This window comes from Amphibalanus amphitrite, unplaced genomic scaffold (genome assembly GCF_019059575.1).
Source record: "Amphibalanus amphitrite isolate SeventyFive unplaced genomic scaffold, NRLGWU_Aamphi_draft 000056F_arrow, whole genome shotgun sequence".
Lineage (NCBI taxonomy): Eukaryota > Metazoa > Arthropoda > Thecostraca > Balanomorpha > Balanidae > Amphibalanus > Amphibalanus amphitrite.
Window position 1 is genome coordinate 1,393,223 of NW_024881552.1, and position 21,202 is coordinate 1,414,424.

At 48.2% G+C, this 21,202-nt stretch overlaps 1 protein-coding gene across 2 annotated transcripts; it reads right to left on the reverse strand.

The window, feature by feature from the left end:
* Positions 1-127: 127 nt before the first annotated feature.
* LOC122378182 (carbohydrate sulfotransferase 12-like) lies at positions 128-18,653 on the reverse strand. 2 transcript variants are annotated; one of them, XM_043358940.1, is made up of 6 exons: positions 17,530-18,653; positions 14,831-15,027; positions 8,391-8,584; positions 6,942-7,081; positions 3,678-3,784; positions 128-810 (listed from the first exon to the last, which is right to left on the reverse strand). In XM_043358940.1, exons 1-6 carry the CDS (start codon positions 18,125-18,127, stop codon positions 568-570), a joined length of 1,479 nt encoding a protein of 492 aa, XP_043214875.1. In that variant the 5' UTR covers positions 18,128-18,653; the 3' UTR covers positions 128-567. The 2 variants fall into 2 exon arrangements, with proteins under 2 accessions (XP_043214875.1, XP_043214874.1); XM_043358939.1 differs by having other exon boundaries at positions 8,391-8,587; positions 17,530-18,649.
* Positions 18,654-21,202: the final 2,549 nt, after the last annotated feature.

The window sequence follows — 21,202 nt, forward strand, 5'->3', positions numbered from 1 at the left end:
ATGAAAGCAGCAGTTTTGGAGATTAGACGGGGCTTTAGAGTAAAGCCCCACCAGTCAATCTCACGAATAATAGCTACACCCAGCGCTCAAACGCCTTTTACACCTGCCAAGTTTCAAAATGAAATGCAAAAAGTGTGGCATATATTGACACATACCAGTAACCAGCCCACTTAAAGTTAGGCACTGCTCTATGCAGCGCTCCGGCACGCAATATGGTATACAAATATGTAAGTACATTCATTTCGTACCGCATTTCGTCCACAGCCCACATAGTCGCTGAATCACACATTTTAATTCCTGTTGATTGGCAAGACCCATGGAAATGGCACCTCAACCCCAAGAAGCTCTCACTGGCTTAGTATCACGTCGCTTATTGATTGATATCAATTGATTTCGTACACCACCATACATCGTGTGGCAGCGGTGAATCGGCTACCTCTCAATAAAACCTCTAGCGCGCCCTTCCGTACATTCGTGTAGCAAAGCTCATTACATTGGCAAGGTGTAAGCTCTTTGTTGAGTCCAAACGGAGCATATCCAGGGGAGAGAGAGGTAGCAGAGTGCCGGTCACTCGAGGTCACACGGCTGTCTGCGCTGACAGTGGCCGGACAGGTCCAGCATGACCCTCCAGTCGTAGCCGAACATGTGGAAGTCGGGCCGGAAGAGGCGGCGCAGCTGCTGCACCGAGTCGCGCCGCAGGGGGCCCAGGTAGGCGCGCAGTCGTCCGTCCAGCGCAGAGGCCGGCCGCCGCTCCCCGTGCAGCCACGGGATTCCCACCGTCTTGTATATTCCCAGCAGGTGCCACAGGTACTGACAACACACAGATATATACTGTCATGCACCCAGCGTCTGCAAGACAAGTACTGAAGATACGGATATATTAAGAACTTTAGCCCGCGCCAACTTCGCACCGACGCGGGGGGCGGTCATACGGCTGGATCATTGTCATTGTCAATCTACATCAAATCATATATATGTTACAGGGAGTTTGAGAAATCCGTGAGTTTGCAAACTCCCTGACCCATCAGTGAGTTTGCAAATTCACTAGGGAGTTTGCAAACTCACTGACCGGTCAGGGAGTTTGCGAAATTCCAGAGCGATTGGGAAAAATAAAAACAAGTGTGCAGCAGGTGGGTGGCATACCTGCCGTCCCGTGATGTTGACACGCGCACCGACGGGGGTCTGCACCAACTTAGTACCGACGGGGGGAAGACCGCCCCCCCCCCTGAGATCTCGAAAACGAAGCAAGATAGCGACAAGAAGTAAACGGCATCGGATACGCACGGACAAGGTCTATAATTTTTACCAAGGCCATTTTCAGGTCAGGTCAAAGATGACTTCACAGGGGTTAAAAAAGTTAAAATGGCGGCGCTATATATGGAGAGAGTTTTTTTCTCGAATAACTTTCGAATTAGCCAAGATAGGAACAAACTAAGGATATCATCGTGATCCTCTCGTCAATCCGCATCGAATATTATATATGTTGACCTCGAAAGGTCAAGGTCAAAGGTTGACCTCAGGTCACGTGACCTCGAGGTCATCATGTATATCATTCGATGCGTCTTGTTGAGCTGAACACAATGAGACCATCCGCGCGGCTGTATCTTGTTCCTGTACGGAGTTATTGACAAAAAAAACTTTGGTGACCTTTGATGACGTCACATGACCTTACAGCTGCCCAACAGCAAAACAGACCTCAAGGTAGTGAAGGTTGATCGCATATAAGGTCATTTATGGTATATGGGGCCATTCCGACCCGTTTTAGTGGTAAAAACAGGTAGTTGATTTTTCCCCCATTGACTTATAATGGGGAGGTCGAGAAATTGACCTGACCTTAGGTTACCGATATCAAAATTCCGAGATAAACAAATTGTAGCTACTTATGACCTAATAACATCCTGCGACTTTCAAAGGCCTTCGATATATACTGTAGCTCTGGCACGGTGACAAAGTTGCAAAAAAGTGACTTGAGGTTGGGTCATTCAAAGTGACCTGGTGACCTGACCTTAAAAGGTAGGAGGTTCAAACTTGCACACCATGTGTAAAATTATTGACAAAATGGTGTTACCAAATTTCGCGGCGCGTAGCGCCGCGGTTTTCCCGCTATTCGCGAAAAACCTCAGGGGGGGGCGGATATCCGCCCCCCCCCGTCGGTGCGCGTGAAACAAAGGCGGCTAGTTGTACGGCCTATTTAAAGGTAGTGTGCCACCTTTGAAAGATTTCCCATTTTATTTTTCCTAGGATAAGAAGCTTCTGTTTTTTCCTAATATCGCAAAAAAAAATCAAAAATGGGCCTGGAATAGTGCCTTTTTTGCCTAAAAGTTTATCGGTTTTTAGATATGTATAACAACTGTAGTGGACTCACCTGCAAACAGGCGTCGGGCAACAATCGCGAATGCGGCGCACTTGTGACAATAAGCAAAGGTCATTATAGTGTTACGACCATACGACGTACGGGAATGAGTTATCAGCTGTCTAATCGTAGACAACACAATGTCGAGCCTTAAACTGTAAGCCCGTATTGGTATTGTTTCTTTTATTTGGCTGTCGAACATTATTTATGGTTTGAAATATGATTTTATGTAAAATAATTGATATGAAAAAGCCGTCTTATTAGTTATGACCCCATTTCACCACACGCAAGTGGCAGAAATGACAATGATCAGCTGACGCATTTTTCTTGGCCGAAGTCAGAGCGCGCAGCCCGACGCACCACCACCGCACCACAAAGTATGAGCAGAAGCCGCGCCCAAAGCCAGGGCCCCGGTAACGTGAGGTAGCCGAGTCGGGGCAGCGTGCGCTGACCCAAGCCGGGGCCGCAGCTTTGGGCGCGGTCTACCGCATCCCCGCGGGCAGCCCCGGGCTATCACATGACACCGGGAGGACGCGCGGCTCCGGCTTGGGTCAGCGCACGCTGCCCTGACTCGGCTACCTCACGTTACCGGGGCCCTGGCTTTGGGCGTGGTCTACCGCACCACCTAACAGGCGTGTTCGAAACCGCAGGAGCTGATGATGAACGGGTTTATCGAAACTTGATTGGATGAGCATATCGGTAATAGCGATTTCAGTGTGTGCATTTATTGTTCATAGTGGTGTGAAATGTGGTTGGGGTACGACCGACAACCCGTCGGGGCGAATTTCGCACTGGGGTACTCAAAATTTGAAGAATTTAAGACGTTTCCATGAGTTTTGAAGGTATGGATAAGTTCTAAAAATCCGGTTCTCCTTATCTGGGCCATTAACTCCATACGGTCCAAGAAAGCTGGCACACTACCTTTAACAATCGCACGCTGATAAAAAGCCTACAGATGTAAGCTTACAGATGAGGTGTAAAACGCAATTTTTCGAAAACTTTTGCTTCCAGGACCCCAATTTCGAACTTTTTTACTTTTTTTTAGTCAATCTGAAAGTTCACAATAAGAGCAATCGAATGGCGTTTGTTCCATCAAGATCGAACGTTTGGTTTTCGAGATATCAAGGAGGGGCCGAAACGGCCCCCTCCACCAGTTAACGTAGTCCAGAAAGCCCACCAGTAAAAGGTTTAATGCAAAATATCCACATTTGTTTATCTCTATGTCATCGAAATTGCAGGTGACCACTAGACCAGGTCGGTTGTCCACGTTACCTACACTGCACAGGCCGACCACTAGATCAGGTCGGTTGTCCACGTGACCTACCTTGAAGTCGTCGGTGCCGGTCTCCAGTTTTCCGATGACGTCATAATTCATGTGGCACGGGGCGCACTGGCGCCAGTACGGCGTCCAGTGGCTATCGAATGAGTCTCCTGGCGGCGAAACAGCATATCATTAGCCGCGTTTACATAGGGCTAGTTGCCAGATAGTGGAATTCCGTTAACGAGACATTTATTCCACTAACGAGACATTTCAGGCACATTCCGCTAGTTCTGACAACCTATCCGGCCTATTAGCCTATTGGAATAAATGTCTCGGTATCGGAATTCCACTATCTGGCAACTAGCCCTATGTAAACGCGGCTAGTGTGAGGCTGGCTGTTTTAGGACAGGGCGGAGACTGGCAGTGTTCCATCTCAAAGAACATTCAGGAACGGCATGTCAAACATGTGCACTGTGCACATCACGCAACGTGAGCCGCTAAGGCCCGACCTCCGTGGCACTAGACCGTCGAGAAGGGGCGACCCGTGGCGTCGCGCCGGGACAGAGCTGGGGACCGGAGAGCGCGACGTGTGCCTCGCCCAGACACTACGCGGTGCGTGTTCAGACCATCTGACCCCGACTGCCAATTTATAAGTACTGGGAGTAATAATTAAAACTTATAAATTATTACTGGAAGTAATAATTTATAAGTACGGGGATACCCTGTAAGTAGGGTATCCCCGACTTTGGGATACCCTGCTTACAGGGTATCCCCGACTTTAGGATACCCTGCTTACAGGGTAGGTATCCCCAAAGTCCCGTAGCGTCCATTTTACCACGATTTTTGCCTTTGCCATGATATATGATTATACAGTAGAATCCGCTTAATAAATCCTCGAATAATAAACCCAGCCGCTTAATATGACCGCTTAAGCTGTTCACGGATTTTTCCATATAAACCCATAGTTAATAAATCCGCTTAATAGGTCCACGTACTCCACTTACTAAAGCCACTTGGGAGTATATAAGTTTGTAGTGGCATCTCCACATCAGAATTGTGGCATCCAGCCCGCTCCAAAAGAACCGCACTGGAGCAGCGGTCTGCAGCAGTGGGAGTTCTAAAAACCGAAGGAGTTCAGGGCTACCAAGAGCGCAATCACCATGCACCTCAACGGAATGTTCCCGGCATAGCAGGCACGCTCGACTGTTTCGTTGGCATAACAGGCATGGCGGGGAGTGATCATGGGTGGACATGTCGACTATATCGCTGTGACAGCTTTGCAGCGTGCGCTGGTCACTTTCAGGGGCTCCACTACGGTCGCAGGCTGGGGGATGTCATTGTCCAATCCTAAAACGCACGCCTTTATGCATTAGGCAGCATTACGAAAGTCAAATTATTGGGGGTCTGGACCCCGCGACCCTACCGGTAGTGCAGCCCCTGGTCACTTTCATTAGAATAAGCAAGGCAATGAGGATTATTAGCCAATACGTTTGTATTGCAGGGGAACGAGACGTGAAGCTGCGAACATGTTTTTAGCCCTATTATTGGTGGGGGGGGGGGGGGGGGGGGGCTGAATCGGCCCCCACCTGTAGTTTTTTCGCTTTCGACGGAAATGACTTAAGCCAGGGGCTCGAAATTTGGTGACTTTTCCTTGCTATTCATTAGGCACATTGCGTCAAATTTTTGAGCTTCTGGCTTGCGCAGAGGCATCTCCAGGACGAGTTTCTCGGGGGTAGTTTTGGCCCGGCTTTGACCGTTTCATCACACTGAATTTCACAATAAGAGCAATCACAATAAGAGCAATGGAATGGCGTTTGTTCTATCAAGATCGAATATTTAGTTTTTAAAATATTAAGGAGGGGCCGAATCGGCCCCACTGCGCCAGTTAGCGTAGTCCAGAGCTTCCATGTGCTTCCATGTATTTGAATGGACTCTCGCATGCGATTTGCTGATTGGGGAATGAGTCTATTCCAGGCTTTAGCCCTCGCATGCGTAGGGGGGGGTCGGATGGACCCCCCCCCCCATGGTTTTTCGCGGATAACTCGCGCAAAAAGGGGCTGATTGCGACGAAACTTTCAGTACACTCCAGTTGATCAATTTTACACCTACTCTAAAAACTTCATGACCCTGACCCAAGTGACCTTTGACCTGTGACCTATTTCTCGAGGCCATGTTTGGCCGGAATCGCGATTCGGCCTACGTCGGCTCGCATTAGCCGCGCGTTTGCAAGCTTTTCGTCGTTTCAAACGTTCAAACATGTGATTCAATGCTGCTCCTATGCATTAGGGTGGATGTCAAGGTCACCTGAAGGTCAGGTCAGTGACCTTTGGTGACCTCGGTTCACTTTTTCGAGTTTTACATGTCTCTAGGCTAGTTTTTGGAGCTGAATTCAAATTTAGCAACCATTTGAACATTTACGAAGTAGTTTTGGTGCCTTCGTAACATGTTACGAAACTGTCAGTGGCGGTTGACACCTACTACGAATACTCGCCACGACCCGTACTGGTTGACCTGACCTGACCTGACCCGACCTGGTCAAAATGCTTAAAGACATCATCTGTGATCAAAACTAATACGATAATCGCGATTAGCACCCCGAAAAACCCCAGAGCAGCCACACTTTACGACTTTCTAACAGGTTTCGATTTTCCCGACCTTTGGATCATTGACCTGACCTGGAAGGTCAACCAATGACCTAGGACCTTAAAATTGGATATCATCGGCTTCGTCTCGTGACGGGCAACACGCTCATTTGTTTGCGAAGCTCTAGCTCGATCAGGGGCCAAACGGCAAGGAGGGGGGTCCAACTGACCCCCCCCCCTACACATTAGAAGCTGGCAAACGCCGCACACATGCGAGGGTTAATGGGGGGGGGGATTTATCAACCCCCTGGCCCGCGAGGATCATTCAATAGGCTATGTTGTGTATTTAGGATGGTTAATTCCAAAGTATTGCACCATCCTGCACAGAATTATCAAAACAGGGAACCAGTCGAGAAAAGGAGGTTCCAAACAAGAAACCGGTGGACCAGCAGGTTTTGCAGACCAGCCACTCACAAAATGACTGGAGGGCAGGACCCGTGCTGTGCGCTGATGTGCCCTATACAAGCAGACCTATAAATGGGATCCAGCTATCCGCTTGCCGTAGCTTTTCTAGTTCCGTTTTTATCAGCACCAATTACAGGTATCACATTCACCATAATATTGTCTGAGGTGGGAATATGCAGTCGGACTCTGAGCTCCTAGGGCACCAAGGTCAGCGGTGCAGACTCCTGAGTACATTCCAGAAGCGCTCACCAGTGAGCTGGCCGCTCAGGATAGCGCTCACCAGTGAGCTGGCCGCTCAGGATAAAGTCCAGAAACTCCTGGAAGGTCGGCACGTTGTTCCGACGCTCTGTCTCTTTCTTGTAGTCTGCTAGTTCTGCGTAGTATGCCTTGCTAAGCTCGTCCTTCTTGTCTGGATAATTGCTGCAAAAGACGGGAAGCATTTTCAGAGACGTGCTATCCGTGACATTGCACAGGTATCCGGAAAGGTTCAAAGATTGTTCAGGTGTAATTTAACCCGCACCGGGCCGGGGGAGGTTTGAACACCCCCTGCGGTTTTCGCAGATCATGCATCTTTTCTACACATGTTGTGAAAATTTCAGACCCAGGGCTCTCAAGGTCAGGTCACCAGGTCACGTCAAGTGACCTCACCTCAGAAAAAGCTGCAATCCTCGTCATAGCTACAGCAACTGAATAATCGCCTTGAAACTTTCAGCGATTGATAAGAGTAACAGTATGTACTAAACGTCAATCTCGGAATTTTGATATCGGTGACCTAAGGTCAGGTCAATTTTGCGACCTCTCCATTATAAGTCAATGGGAGAAAATTCAAATGCGCCTATTTTGAACGAATGGTGTTCAAAACCCTCTCAAACATCAGTTCATGGGTAAATATGACTCACTAAATCGGAAACATGCACCTGTGACCCTTCTGTGTGCACCTGAGGTCATCTCAGGTCATAAACGGTCACCAGCAGTTTTTTGGCTATAACTTTTGATAAAGACGTGCTAGAGCGATGAAAACACGTCGGATGTATTCAGCTCGACGATACGGATCGACTGATATGCAACATGACCCTTTCTGGTCAGGTCATGACCTTGAACTGAGGTCAAATTTTCAAAATGAAATTTCAAGGTCAACAAATAGTTCATTCGACGCGTCTCGACAAGAGGAACACGGTGCTGCCAAACGTTATGTCGTGGCTCTCTTGAGTCAAAAGTTATTGACAAAAAAAAACATTTTCGTGAAAACTGCTATTTTTACAGTTTTTGCCCTCTGGAGGCAAAACCGTTGACCTGAGGTCAAATCTGAGAATATCGATCAGAAAGGTCTGTAAAAGGGCTATCGAATGCACTTTTTCGCGGCGCTGTAGCTCTATTGGTTCCCGAGTTAGCCCTTGGCAGTTTCCAAATTTGTTGAAATGGACTACATTTGACCTTTGATGACCTCTGGCTCTGGCGACCTTACCTTTGACCTGACCCAAAAAAATGACCAGGGTATTTCCGTCATTATTTTTTATGCTGTTTCGAATGCCGCTTACCCCGTGTCGCTACGTTGCCCAGGAGCCGACTTAGACGGGGGTGTTCAGACCCCCCGGTCCGGCGCGGAAGTCGCGGAGCACCGGCCCGGCGCGGGTTAAGGGGTTACTGTAGCGTGTCAACTGGAACACATTCTAAGACACAAAGCACCAAATTCTAGTTTGAAGTGACCATTGTGTGAGCTTTGACGTACCTGTACATTGTGATAGCCTTCTTCAGAATAAATCGATGCTGATGTGCCGCGAAGATGGCTTCACGGAGCGCCAGGAGGCTGGTGTGGTTGGCTCGCATCACTTTGTCCTCGTAGGCGGAGATGAGACGGTCCATCGGGTGGCGAACGAACATCACCTTTATGTATTTTTGGCGGGCCATCTCCAGCTCTCCCGGCTTCTGACGGGCGGCGAGAGGGAGAGAGAGAGATAGAGAGAGAGAGAGAGAGAGAGAGAGAGAGGGAGAGATAGAGGGAGAGAGAGAGGGAGAGAGAGAGTGTGTGTGTTTAGGCTACTGTTCGAACTTCTTTGCACTACGCTAGTCTAGTTATTGATTGCGTTGCTCCTCTTTGTTAAAGCTTATTCAACAGGTACTACATTTGGATTTAACTTTCCGATATAAATCGGTGGTTCTTTTCCACATCCTATTTTGGTTTCTGGGTAGCACGTAATGGTCTAGAAAATACAACAAAAAATTACAGACTCGAATACTATGCATCGATAACTCTTTAATGCAGCTAGCTTAGCATTGCTTCTTATAAATTGAGAGGTCCCCAATCAGGTTCAATCAGGTCCTCGAACCATCTTCAGTGCCATAGAGCATAGGTACAGTAACAGTGGCAGATCCAGGGGAGGGCAAAAAGGGCAATTGCCCCTCCCAAACGGCAACATTTTTAACCCTCGCATGTGTGCGGCGTTTGTCAGCTTCTAATGTGTAGGGGGGGGGGGATCGGTTGGACCCCCTGCCGTTTGGCCCCTGATCGAGCTAGAGCTTCGTAAAAAAACGAGCGTGTTGCCCGTGACGAGAGGAAGCCGATGATACCCAATTTTAAGGTCCTAGGTCATTGGTTGACCTTCCAGGTCAGGTCAATGACCCAAAGTCGGGAAAATCGGGACCTGTTAGAAAGTCGTAAAGTGTGGCTGCTAAGGGGTTTGTCGGGGTGCTGATCATGAATATCGTGTTAGTTTTATCACAGATGATGTCTTTAAGCATTTAGACCAGGTCGGGTCAGGTCAGGTCAGGTCAGGCCAACCAGTAGGCGTCGTGACGGGTATTCGTAGTACGTGTCAACCGCCTCTGACAGCTTCGTAACATGTTACGAAGTCACCAAAACTACTTCGTAAATGTTCAAATGGTTGCTAAATTCGAATTCAGCTCCAAAAACTAGCCTAGAAACATGTAAAACTCGAAAAAGTGAACCGAGGTCACCAAAGGTCAATGACCTGACCTGACCTTCAGGTGACCTTGACACCCACCCTAATGCATGGGAGCAACATCAAATCACATGTTTGAACGTTTGAAACCATGAAAAGCTTGCAAACGCGCGGCTAATGCGAGCCGACATACGCGGAATCGCGATTCCGGCCAAACATGGTCTCCGAAAAGAGGTCACAGGTCAAAGGTCAATTGGGTCAGGGTCATGGAATTTTCAGGGTAGGTGTAAAATTGATCAATGCGAGGGTACTGAAAGTTTCGTTGGAATCGGCCGCGTTTTACGCGAGTTATTCGCGAAAAACCATGGGGGGGTCCATCCGACCCCCCTACACATGCGAGGGTTTAACATTTCGCCTATATATAACATACAGTGCATGGAAAGAGCCACCAAATTGTTATTGTTTGCCCTCTCAAAAATCTGAGCTGGATCCGCCAGTGTCTAGCAGACCAGTCCGAGCACAGTCTGGTGTATGTAGGCCCTCGCACAGGAGAATGTCTGATATACTCCCCATTGTTCTCAGCAGTAACCTGACCAAGGCTGACCAGTGTTTTGCCATAACCGGTTCTTTGAACTGACCAACCAGTCCAAAGAACGCACACAGTTGAGAATCAGGCAAGTCCAAAGCCTTTGAAGCTCAGTATTTGACAAAAAAAAACAAAAACATTGATTTAGGATTTTCTGTAGGGTGCCAAACCTAGACGTAATTACGAGCGAGCGAGCGCAGCGAGCGAAGCGAAGTCTTTTCAATATAACGGAAAAATATCAGTACAGGGTGTTGCAGATAAATTGGGACTAAGTTCATGACCTTACAAAAAATTTGGTATGCGGAGGAACATCATGGAAATTTGACACAATATAATTTCAACCATTGTTTTTCATTTGCTATTGAAATTTTAATCCTAACATATCGCGCAGTCATGGAGCAGCGTCGGAGGGAAACGATTGGTGAGTTAGTTCGCGCCGGACAGAGCGCGAAGGACATAATAAGTTTCACTGGGTACCCAAAGTCTACCGTGTACCGAACTATCCCGACTGTAGGAGCTGGAGGGGATGTCGCTCGACGTTCTCACACACCTCGCAGTGACCGAAAACGGACACCAACATTCCTGAGCGGCTTGAAACGCTCGATACAGGCCAAACCGAGGACCTCGATGAACAAGCTTGCGCGTGCCCGTCACGTGAGCAAGAGCACCATCAGCAGAGCCGTGAGAGAGGACCTCGGGATGAAGTCGTTTACCAGAAAACGACGAAGCCTCCTGACCGAACCAGCAAGAGCGATACGAAGGGAGAGGGCACCGAAGGTCCTCAATCTCCTCAAGCACCTCGGGAGTGACGTCAGAGTATTTGTCGATGAGAAAAAGTTCATCGTAGAAGAGGTCGCCAACCGCAGGAACTCGCGGGCTATCGCCTACAGCCCTGATAAAGTGGCTCCCGTGATGAAAGGCAAAAATCCGGCATCAGTAATGGTGTTCGGGGCCGTCGCAAGTGATGGCCGCATAATGCCGCCCCATTTCATGCCTGCTGGTGTGATGATCGACACTGACGCGTATTTGACCATCCTGAAGGAGTCTCTCATCCCCTGGATGATGAAATACTATGACTTGAGCAAAGTCATGCTGGTGCAAGACTCCGTCCCAGCACATGCTTCCCAGAGGGTGCAAGATTTCCTGAGCCAGAGGATCCCCCTATATGTACCCAAGGACATATGGCCCTCCAACTCGCCTGACTTGAATCCATGCGACTTTTGGATGTGGGGCGTGGTAGAACAAAAGTCCAACTCGACCACTCCTGCCAACGTTTCTGACCTGAAGAAGGCCATCAGGAAGGCAGTCAGCACCATTGACCAGGACGAGGCCCGGCGCGCGTGCTCCGCTTTCCGGCGCCGTCTCGAGAGGGTGCGGGACGCCGACGGCGGTCACATCGAGTGACAAGGCTGTTCGTACATGACACAACACACGTGCGAAGTTTCAACTTTCTGTGTTTTCATTCACCGTATTAATAGCATGTTGAAATTAGGTCTGAAAATTCCCAATTTACCTGCAACACCCTGTATGAGCGGCCCGGCCCGGCCTGTAACGCTTTTGAGAGGCTTGTATCTCAGCAACCGCTGGACCAATTGGCCTGCGGTCTTTTTTGCTGGGTATCCTCTTTTTTGCTGGGTATCCCTTCTACCCCGTAATTGACTACTTTTGACACATCTCAGTGACCGTCGTGGCACGTGCCACGTGAAAAGTCTACTTTTGACCTATGTGAGTGACCCCCACTGCACGTGCAAAACAAAAAAGAAGAGGTGCCAAGTTTGTTCCCATTTCAATAACTCGGTAATTACTGGGGCGATTTCGCTGAAACTTGGCATACAGGTAGGCACCCACCAGGCAATGCATTTCCACGTGTTGCGGTTAGGGTGCTACTGCACGTACGCACGTGCAGGGGGCGCTTCCAGATCTCGAGAACGGCTGGGCCGATTGCGCTCAAATTTGGTACACGGTTGGGGACCGGTTAGTAGGGTGCCGTGCAAAAGTCAGTTTGGACCCCTTTTGCACGTGCGCACGTGCAGAATGCCGCTTCCAGATCTCAGGAACGGCTGGACCGATTGCGTTCAAATTTGGCACACCGCTAGCGACCGGTTAGAAGGGTGCTTTGCACAAGCCCCGTTGGAAGTACCCTCTCGCCCTTCCGCACGTGCAGGGCTCACTATCTCGCTCGCTCGTTCTTCGCCCAAAAGGCGTTTTACTGGTAGTACTAGATATTACTAAGATAGTACTAAGTACTATCTTACTAAGTAGTAGTAAGTAGATAGTACTAAGTAGTAGATAGTACCTACAAAGCTCCTCTGTCCTATCGCGTTATGGAAAAGGCGCTGGCCTGGTGAGAGTAAGATTATACGTCATAAATTGCAATAAAGCACACTTTTTGCCTCTATCAATAGATAAAGAACGTCACTCTGATTTTATTAAAGATGATATTATCGTTTTGATGAGGTCTCGAAAACAACAGCATATATCTCCATTTTATACTGTTTTGCACAAGTTCAGTTTCAGAGCCAGGTCGTTCAAGGTCAGATTACTAGATAATAATGTGAACTCAAGAAAAATAGGTAAATGTTCGCCAAGGCAACACTGATTGAAGGATTGCTTGGATTTTTCTGCACTTGGCAAATGTGACATATAATACATATAATACGCATGTCTCAGATAATTTTATATCGGTGAAACGAGGTCAGGCTAATTTTGTGTTCTACCATAGCTTGATAAATGGAAGGTAATCTAAATACGCCTCTTTCAATATCGTACGGGGACCCGCAGTTGCTACTGTACACGAGCCCCATCTCTAGCCGTCTGTCCTGTCCAGTACCAACCGATAACATTGATATCGACCGCCGGTCCCTGTACAAGAGCAGCTGAGGTTTTCTTTGCGTGCCCTCTGACAGCTTATCGTTGTTCCCTGTGAGGGTGCTGGGACAATTTACTCAGGGTCGCTGTACAGTAGCAAATGCGGGTCCCCGTACCTATGTCAGATTGGTATCGAATGACAAAATGTTGAATTACACCCTTAGACCCACGTGATACCGCTGAGTTCGTCTAAAGTAATGGAAGAACATCAGCATTCTTTTGATAATCAATAACCATTTTCCCGACGGGCCTTCTGGTGAATGCAAATCAATTTGACCAAATCTGAACCAAATCTCTTTTAACCCGCGCCCCACTGGGGGGGAGGGCTATTCATAGCTCCCTCCCGTTTTTCTGCAATAACTTCAAAACCGCTCGACGTATCGACGCCAAACTTTCAGTACCTTCGGCTGCATCAATTTGGCACCTTGTGTCAAAATATAAACTTCGTAGCTACCATAGGTCGGACGGAAATGACGTCAGAGTGACGTCATGTTCGGTTGATTTCGACGCAAACAATTGAACCACGGCAATCGCTCCCAAGAGCTCAGTTTTTAAGCTAGATCCAATTTCTTTGCATGAGAGGACTCAGAATAGATGGCGCTATTAAGCTGTTATCTCGGATTTTCGAAATTTGGAAAATTATATATAATATGCTTGAAAATTTATATTCTTAAAATTTAAAAAATTGACTTAAAAAAACGGAATATATGTGATAGAACACAAACTTATGACTTACTCTAGCAAGTTTTACCTGAATATCTTCAAAAATGGTCAAGTTATACGCAAACGCATTATTGCAATAATTCACAAATATAATTTTTCAAATCAGTTTTTCAGTACATATTTGACATCATACTCCAATATAAATACCAGCATCGTGTTCCTGAGCTCAAACTGCATCCAATAGGCACCTTTTTTGTTGAAAAATTTTAACTTCAAAATTTGACCTTTTTTGACCTGAAAGTGACCTGACCTAAGCTAAATTCAACTCAAAATGACCTCAAATGACACAAAAGACATCAAATTCGAAATCAATGGCCTAAATGGACCATAAAACATGTGTCACGTAACCGACGCATGACACAATATTTCCGTGACCTCTGATGACCTGACCCTGACCTGAAAATCAAAGTACAAGTTTGGTACCCTCAGGGTATCTAAAGCATGTGTTCACGTGTGTGTAAACCAAAAATGAGCCTGATCTGACTTCTAAGACGGCGGCCAGAGCCCAAAATGTGAACAATCCAAAATGCTAATATTTCTTTCTTTGACCTGACCTGTGACTTCATCGGTGACCTCGAGGTCAATGAAGTTAGGTTTCGCTCGACAGTTTTCTAGGGCTATCAGACAGACACTGTTTGAATTTTGACGATCGGCCTAGTAGTTTCGGAGATAGAAAGGGGGCTCTGTAGAGCCCCCCCCCCCCCCCCGGGTCACTCGCGCTATGGAAAATACCCCAGTTATGCGCGGGTTAATCGAAAATAAAGACTGATACTTCAAAAATAAGTTATGTAGGCATTAAAACAACCTAAACTGACAACTTTTAAGAAACACAATGAGCCTAATTTGACAAAATCTGCACCAGATCTGCACCTAATCTGAACCAAATGAGAACCAGATGGCCGTCGTGAAAAGGACTAACACTAAATTTTCAAGGAGGCATGCTAGAGCGATGAAAAAACCTTTGCTGTTTTTAACCCAGCAATCCGTGTCTACTGACTTGTATCGTTATTACTTTCGCGTGGGGAGGGGTCTCACCTCTGGTCTGAGTACCCCGGCGTGGGAGCGGTGCCCAGGGGGGGGGGGGGGTCTCACCTCTGGTCTGAGTATCGCGGCGTCAGCGTGCGGGCTGGACAGGCTGTTCGTGTACACGGGTACGCCGCGCCCCTCGAGTTTGAGCAGAGTGCCGAGCAGAGACGTGGAGGCCACCTTGTTCACCAGACACGCGAGCGCCTTCAGCCGGGGTGCCGAGCTCAGATGGGAGGCCTTGATCTCCTCCACCAGGCCACACTCTGTCCAATCACAAATATGGGCCGATCATACCGATCGTGCTGCTGCATCATCGTGACTTCCTTTGCCTGAATAAGTTCTATTAAAAAGGCCTTTGTGATATTGTTGTGTTATAAAGAGGAAGGGCCGCTTTTTCGCCTAGCTTAAATTGTTATACTCGTATATCAGAGAGAGAAAGAGAGAGAGAGAGAGAGAGAGAGAGAGAGAGAGAGAGAGAGAGAGAGAGAGGAGAGGAGTGAAAGCAGTTACACTCCTAATTGACAAATACTAGATAAACATTTGGATCGATATATTTTCCTCTTCTCATAGCGCACCTATACTATTACTTAACTCATACCGCGCCCCAGTAGTGGTCTCAGCCAACTTCGCTATTGTGTGTGTGTGTGGGGGGGGCATATGTTACCACCCACCTCTAAATCAAAAACTAAGAGGGCTAGGAAGACGCGGTAAAAAGCAGTCCATAGCTCTCAGTGCGTACGTTTGAATGTATTCCTGTCATTTTTCATCTTAGGGTGATATTGGGGTTCCCAGAGGTCATCAAAAGTCAAACTTTGCCAGATGTCATTATATTTTTTCAGAAAACATGTCGTTATTTCAGGGACTATGATAGCTAGAAAAATGCATGGAAAAGCAGTCGATAACTTTTGATCTCTCCTTTTGATGAGGTCATAAGCAAAATTGATGTCAGGTCATCGGTGAAGCCTCCATAGGTCAATAATTGTGAAAATAGCTGTTTTTGGATGAAACTTTTTTCACTTTTAACCAGCAAAGATGCAGAATTGGCATTGGCACTATCGTGTTTCTCTCCTTCAGTCGTTTCGAAAAAAATATATTCTACCTGGAAAGGTCAAGGTCAAACTTTCACCTCAGGTCAAGGTCACGTGGTGACCCAAATAGGTTATATTGCATGCCATTCGATGCGTCTCGACAAGACAAACACAATGAGACCATCCCAAGCGTTCTATCTCTTTCCAATCGCGAGTTATTGGCAAAAATATGATTGTAGCCTCAAATGACCTCGGATGACCTTTCTAAAGGCTATCAGCAAAAAATGATACCTTGGTCATCACGGGTGGTTTAAATCATTGTGATTGTGAAATATTTGGACTGTTCCTATGCGTACACACGGATCTAGAGGCATTTTCATTTTTCTCCATTGACTTATAATGGAAAGGTGACGCCACTGTCCTGACCTTAGGTCACGGATGTAAACAATCCGAGATATGCAAACTATAGGTGCCCATAGCATCATGCCATACACCAAGTTTAAAACCTCTCTGACAAACACTGCAGGCTGGACCGTGGACATGATTGGAAACTTTTTAGGCTTGGTCAGTTAACTTGACCTGGTGACCGCACCTGACATGACATGGGGGCAAAAGTTTCACACATTGTCGAAAATTGATGTACAGCAAGCTACTCCAAGCGGCGCGGCGCGTTTTTTATTCACACGCAAAAAACGCGACAGGGTGGTAGCATGCCCCCTCCCCACTGGGGCGAAGGTTTAGACCTGCTAGGGAAGACCGGGGTAAAGCAGCCAACCGGAGCAAAGCGGCCACCCTTCGTTTTAGCCCCGCACAACTGGCGTCAGCTCCAGTTTATGGTTGCCGTTATACTTCTCTTCGCGGTTGTTCGAATGGCCCAGACCGGGATTTCCGGCCCGTCACCATTGTTTCGTGGCAGACAGAAAGGCAATGTTCCCCAGATTGTTCTTATTATCCCAATATTCGTACGCTTTTTAAAAAAAAACGCGTCCCACGGGGGCGCGGTTTAAAAAGCGTACGAATATTGGGATAATAAGAACAATCTGGGGACCTGAAGAACAAGGTCATATCTCCGAAACCACAAACCACAGAAACTTGAAAGCTTCATTGGACATCAAGAAAGGATAGAGAAGCAGTTATACGAAAACTCAGGCTTCCAGCTCTAAAAATGTTGAGTGCAGAGCAGAAAAAAAAACTACCTAGGGGTGGCAACCACACCCCCACTCCCCACCCTCATGTGCGGAAGAGGATTAAGCTGAAAATGGCCTGAAGTGACACAGGCGACACCGAATTTGAAATCTATTGCCTAAATGGGAGCAAGGAAGTCGTCGGTTTCCGCTTTACCCCGGGGTCGGGGCATAATGATCAAAACGCAAAGGTTTAACGTTTTGCCAATATATCCTATATGTTATATGACACCTTTAGAAATGAAATAAAGTTGAAATAAAAAGGTAATTTGATTGGGATCACGTTGGCAGAGAAATCTTATTTCTAAGTTTCAAAACCAAACTACGGCATCACAGGAAACGCTAGAGTGGCCGCTGTGCCCCGTCCTATCTGCTGTGAACAGCCGTCGGCACAAGACCGCCGCTTTCCGTTCCGGGCCGTTCCAGTTCTTAGTCGACTGTGTGACACCTGCAGGTACAACTACACACAGAGCTGAACCAGCCGGCACACCAAGGTGTTTCGACTGTTTCACTAGACGTTTCTGTCCCGGTGCGTGTGGCGTGTTCCACTCACTCGTGTCTCCGCCGCGTGTTGCGAGGTCCGGGCTGCAGCCGTCCCCGTCCCCGCCGGCCAGGGTGACGTTGAAGCGGCGACAGGCGGCGGTGAGCACCTCTCTTCGCCGCCGCTGCTCCCGGTAGCGGCGCCACAGCCACTCGGTCGGCAGCGGTCGGTGCTGCTCCTCGCTGGCCTCGGGCACAGCTCGGTCCCAGCGCAGCAGCCGCTCTGTCGGACGGCCGGCGCTGCCACCCCCCGGCTGAGCGTGACCTGACCTGACCTGAGCTGGCCCATCGTGAGTGGCTGGCTCCCCAGCGGCCACCGCACTCTCGGGAATACCCAGGCCGCTGGAGGGAGACGTCTCCGGAGCTCGCCTTTGGTCCGAAATGTGTCTCGCAGCCCCGTAGAACGGCAAAGGCTGTTCGGGGGCTAGTCGCTCCGAGAACATGTGACTGCGGTGCCCCGTGGTTTTGCCGAGGGCACTGTTGAGCGTGGCATTCGGCTGCCTTCGGAGGAGCACCTGTGTGATGGCCAGCGTAACCAGAACGGTCAGCAGACACAGTGAACGAGTGCGGCGGAGCGTCGCACCCGGCGGGGCCGGAACGCAGCGCAGCATTGTGCCGACCCACGCCTCCACCGCAGGCAGAACCAGGTGCTAGCGCTGTGGATCGCAGTTGGCAGCCGGCCACGCTGCTGTTCGCGCGAGTGCAATACACATAGGCAGTTCCGGGACACTGGTTTACCCCGACATGTGACTTAGTGGCGGCCGTCTGGTCACGCGACCACCGAGCGACTGGCAGCTGGTGCCACCGTTCTGTCTGAAGATGCACGCACCAGCTCGCTCGACATACAGTCGGAACTCAGACTGGTGCGGCCGCACTCCTGCGGCACGGACACACACTGACACACACGGGCAGAGAGTGACGGGCCGAGCTAGGAGCCGCCGGTCACAAGTCCTCTGAGTCGCCGGCGCGGCGCTGCTACCACACCCGACGAGTGACGGACGAACGGTGTGCACGGCTCGGCCGCTGCGGCACCACTGAGCCCCAGCGGGCCACTGGCCGACACACGCGGTCAGCGCGGCCAGAAAACCGGACTGTCTGCGCAACTAGAGCTCTGCGAGCATCTCTGACAGGTGGACGGTGAAAACAGGGCGCCGGAGGGCAATTAGTCGCGTGACTATTATAAACTTCTCGCCTTCCACAACATAACTGTCAGGTGCCCATTTCGAGAACCTTGATCAGATCGCCCCAGGCGCGGTGTTTTCACCGTCCATCCCCTAACAGAGCTGGAAAATGGAAACAAATAGAATCTTCGAAGGAGGAACGGCAGTTATACGCAAGCGATTGTTAACCCTCGCCGAACCCATTTATTTTCTACATACGCGCCGGCCGAGGAGAGGGGAGGCGAGTACGAACCCCCCTCGCCGTTTTGCCCGTGGTGGAGCTACCGTTGAAATAAAACGCGTCGCCGAAAAACGAGCGTGTGCGCCGTTACGAGACGCAAAGATTGATACCCGATTTTAAGGTCCTAGGTCAAACGGTGACCTCTGAGGTCAGGTCAACTGCCCCAAGATACGGTTTCGTTTTTGGTGAATAACTTCGCAAAAAACGACCGCAGAGCCGCGATTTTGGCTGCATCGTGTACGTCTTGCTCCGGCGCGTCGAATGATATACTTTTTGTTTGGGTATGGTCAACTTAGGGTGTTGACCTCAGGTCACGGTCAGGTCAGCGCCCCCAGGTCACGAAATTGATCAAATGAGGTCATGTCGCATATCATTCGATTCGGCGGGTCTTTCTGAGTCCATTGGTGGCTTTCCGGATTCGCTAGCTCAATTTGATCGGGAGTTATTGACGAAAAAATAATATGACCCTAATGACGTCATAAATGACGTCACTCAAGGTCAGCATTGCAAAAGTGACGCATCTAACCTTGCAAGGAGTGCATCAGATCACGATTCTGTGTGCTTGAGATAGTTGGAGAATAGCACGGCGCCAGAAAAGCAGTTCTCACTTTCCACATTGACTTATAGGGAAAGACGGGGGAACACCGACCCCCTTAACCAGTTCATCATTGTGTGTTCTATCACATATATTCCGGTTTTTGCGAAAGTCAAAAACTTTTTGAAAAATATTTAAAAATATATTTTTTTTGTAATTGTAAATACATATTTATCACAATTTTCAAAATAAAAAACCGGAATATATGTGATAGAACACACAATGATGAACTACATTTGCAGGTTTTAGCCCAATATCTTCAAAAATAGCCAAGTTATTCGCATTATTGTAATAATTTTACAACTTTATGTTTTTTTTTTCAAATCCATTTTCAGTACGTATTTGACGTCGTAGAACAATATAAATGGCACCATCGTGTTTCTGAGCTCAAACTGCATCTGATAGGCACATTTTTTGTTGACAAATTTCATTTTCAAAATTTGACCTTTTCTGACCTGAAAGTGACCTAACCTCCGGTAAATTCAGCTGTGAATGACCTCAAATGACACAGACGACACTATTTTCGAAATCTACGAGTAAAATGTACCATAGAACATGCGTCACGTGACCGATACATGATATACCATTTTTGTGACCTAGGATGACCTGGCATTGACCTTAAAAATTCGAAGTAAAAGTTCGGTACCCTCAGGGTATCTAAGGCATCCGTCAAGGAGTGCGTAAACCAAAAATGAGCCTGATCGGACCGGCGGTCCGGTGGTCAGAGCCTAAATTGTGAACTAGCAAAAATGTCGATAACTTTTACTTTGACCTGACCTGTGACGTCATCGGCGACTTCGAGGTCAATGAAGATAGGTTTCGCTCGACAGTTTTTCCAGGGCTATCAGACGCCGTTTGAATTTTGACGATCGGCCCAGTAGTTTCTGAGATAGGAGGGGGCTCTGGAGAGTCCCCCCCCCCGCCCAGTCACTCGCGTTATGGACAATACCCCAGTCATGCGCGGGTAACATGTGTGCCAAAAACGGCGGCGCTCCTTGCCGCCGTTTTGGAAACATCTGCCTGGCGTAGGTTTTGCTTAAGTTTTTGACCAGAATACCAAACTTAATTACGCTCTTCGACCACCAAATTGCGTAAGTAGATGGCTTTTGTGCAGGTAGTACTTAAGTATGTCGACCTGAATACGAACTTTATACTTACGCAAAAATATTTACTTACGCCGTCAACCTGAATACGGGCCCTGTTTTACAATTGAGCAGCTGTAAGTTCATGTGACGTCATCAAAGGTCACCGAAGTTTTTTTGCCAATAACTCCTTACCGGAACAAGATACAGCTGCGCGGATGGTCTCATTGTGTTCAGCTCGTCAAGGCGCATCTATTGTTAATTGTTATGCATGATGACCTTGAGGTCACATGACCTGAGATCAACTTTTGAACCTGACCTTTCGAGGTCAACACATACATGATTCAATGTGGATTGAGGAAAGGATCACGATTGTGCCATTAGTTTGTTCCTAGTTTCCCTACTTCGAAAAATATTCGAGAAAAAAAAACTCCTCAAATCTGGCGCCGCCATTTTGACCATTTTGACCCCTGTGACGTCATCTTCCACATGAACTGAAAATGACCTTTGTAAAAATTGTAGACCCTGTCCCTGCGTGTCCCATGCCGTTAACCGTTTTTTTCTATCTTGCTTAGTTTTCGATGTCTCAGGGGGGGGGGGGGGCGGTG

What these genes read in the sequence shown, in the direction of transcription:
- LOC122378182 (XM_043358939.1), bottom strand. Translation starts at nt 18,127, where the DNA reads ATGCTGCGCTGCGTTCCGGCCCCGCCGGGTGCGACGCTCCGCCGCACT. An exon ending in CCGCGATACTCAGACCAGAG is followed by an intron (nt 8,588 to 14,830) that starts GTGAGACCCCCC and finishes GCCGCCCGTCAG; the next exon opens with AAGCCGGGAGAGCTGGAGAT. An exon ending in CCTGAGCGGCCAGCTCACTG is followed by an intron (nt 3,785 to 6,941) that starts GTGAGCGCTATC and finishes TTTCGCCGCCAG; the next exon opens with GAGACTCATTCGATAGCCAC.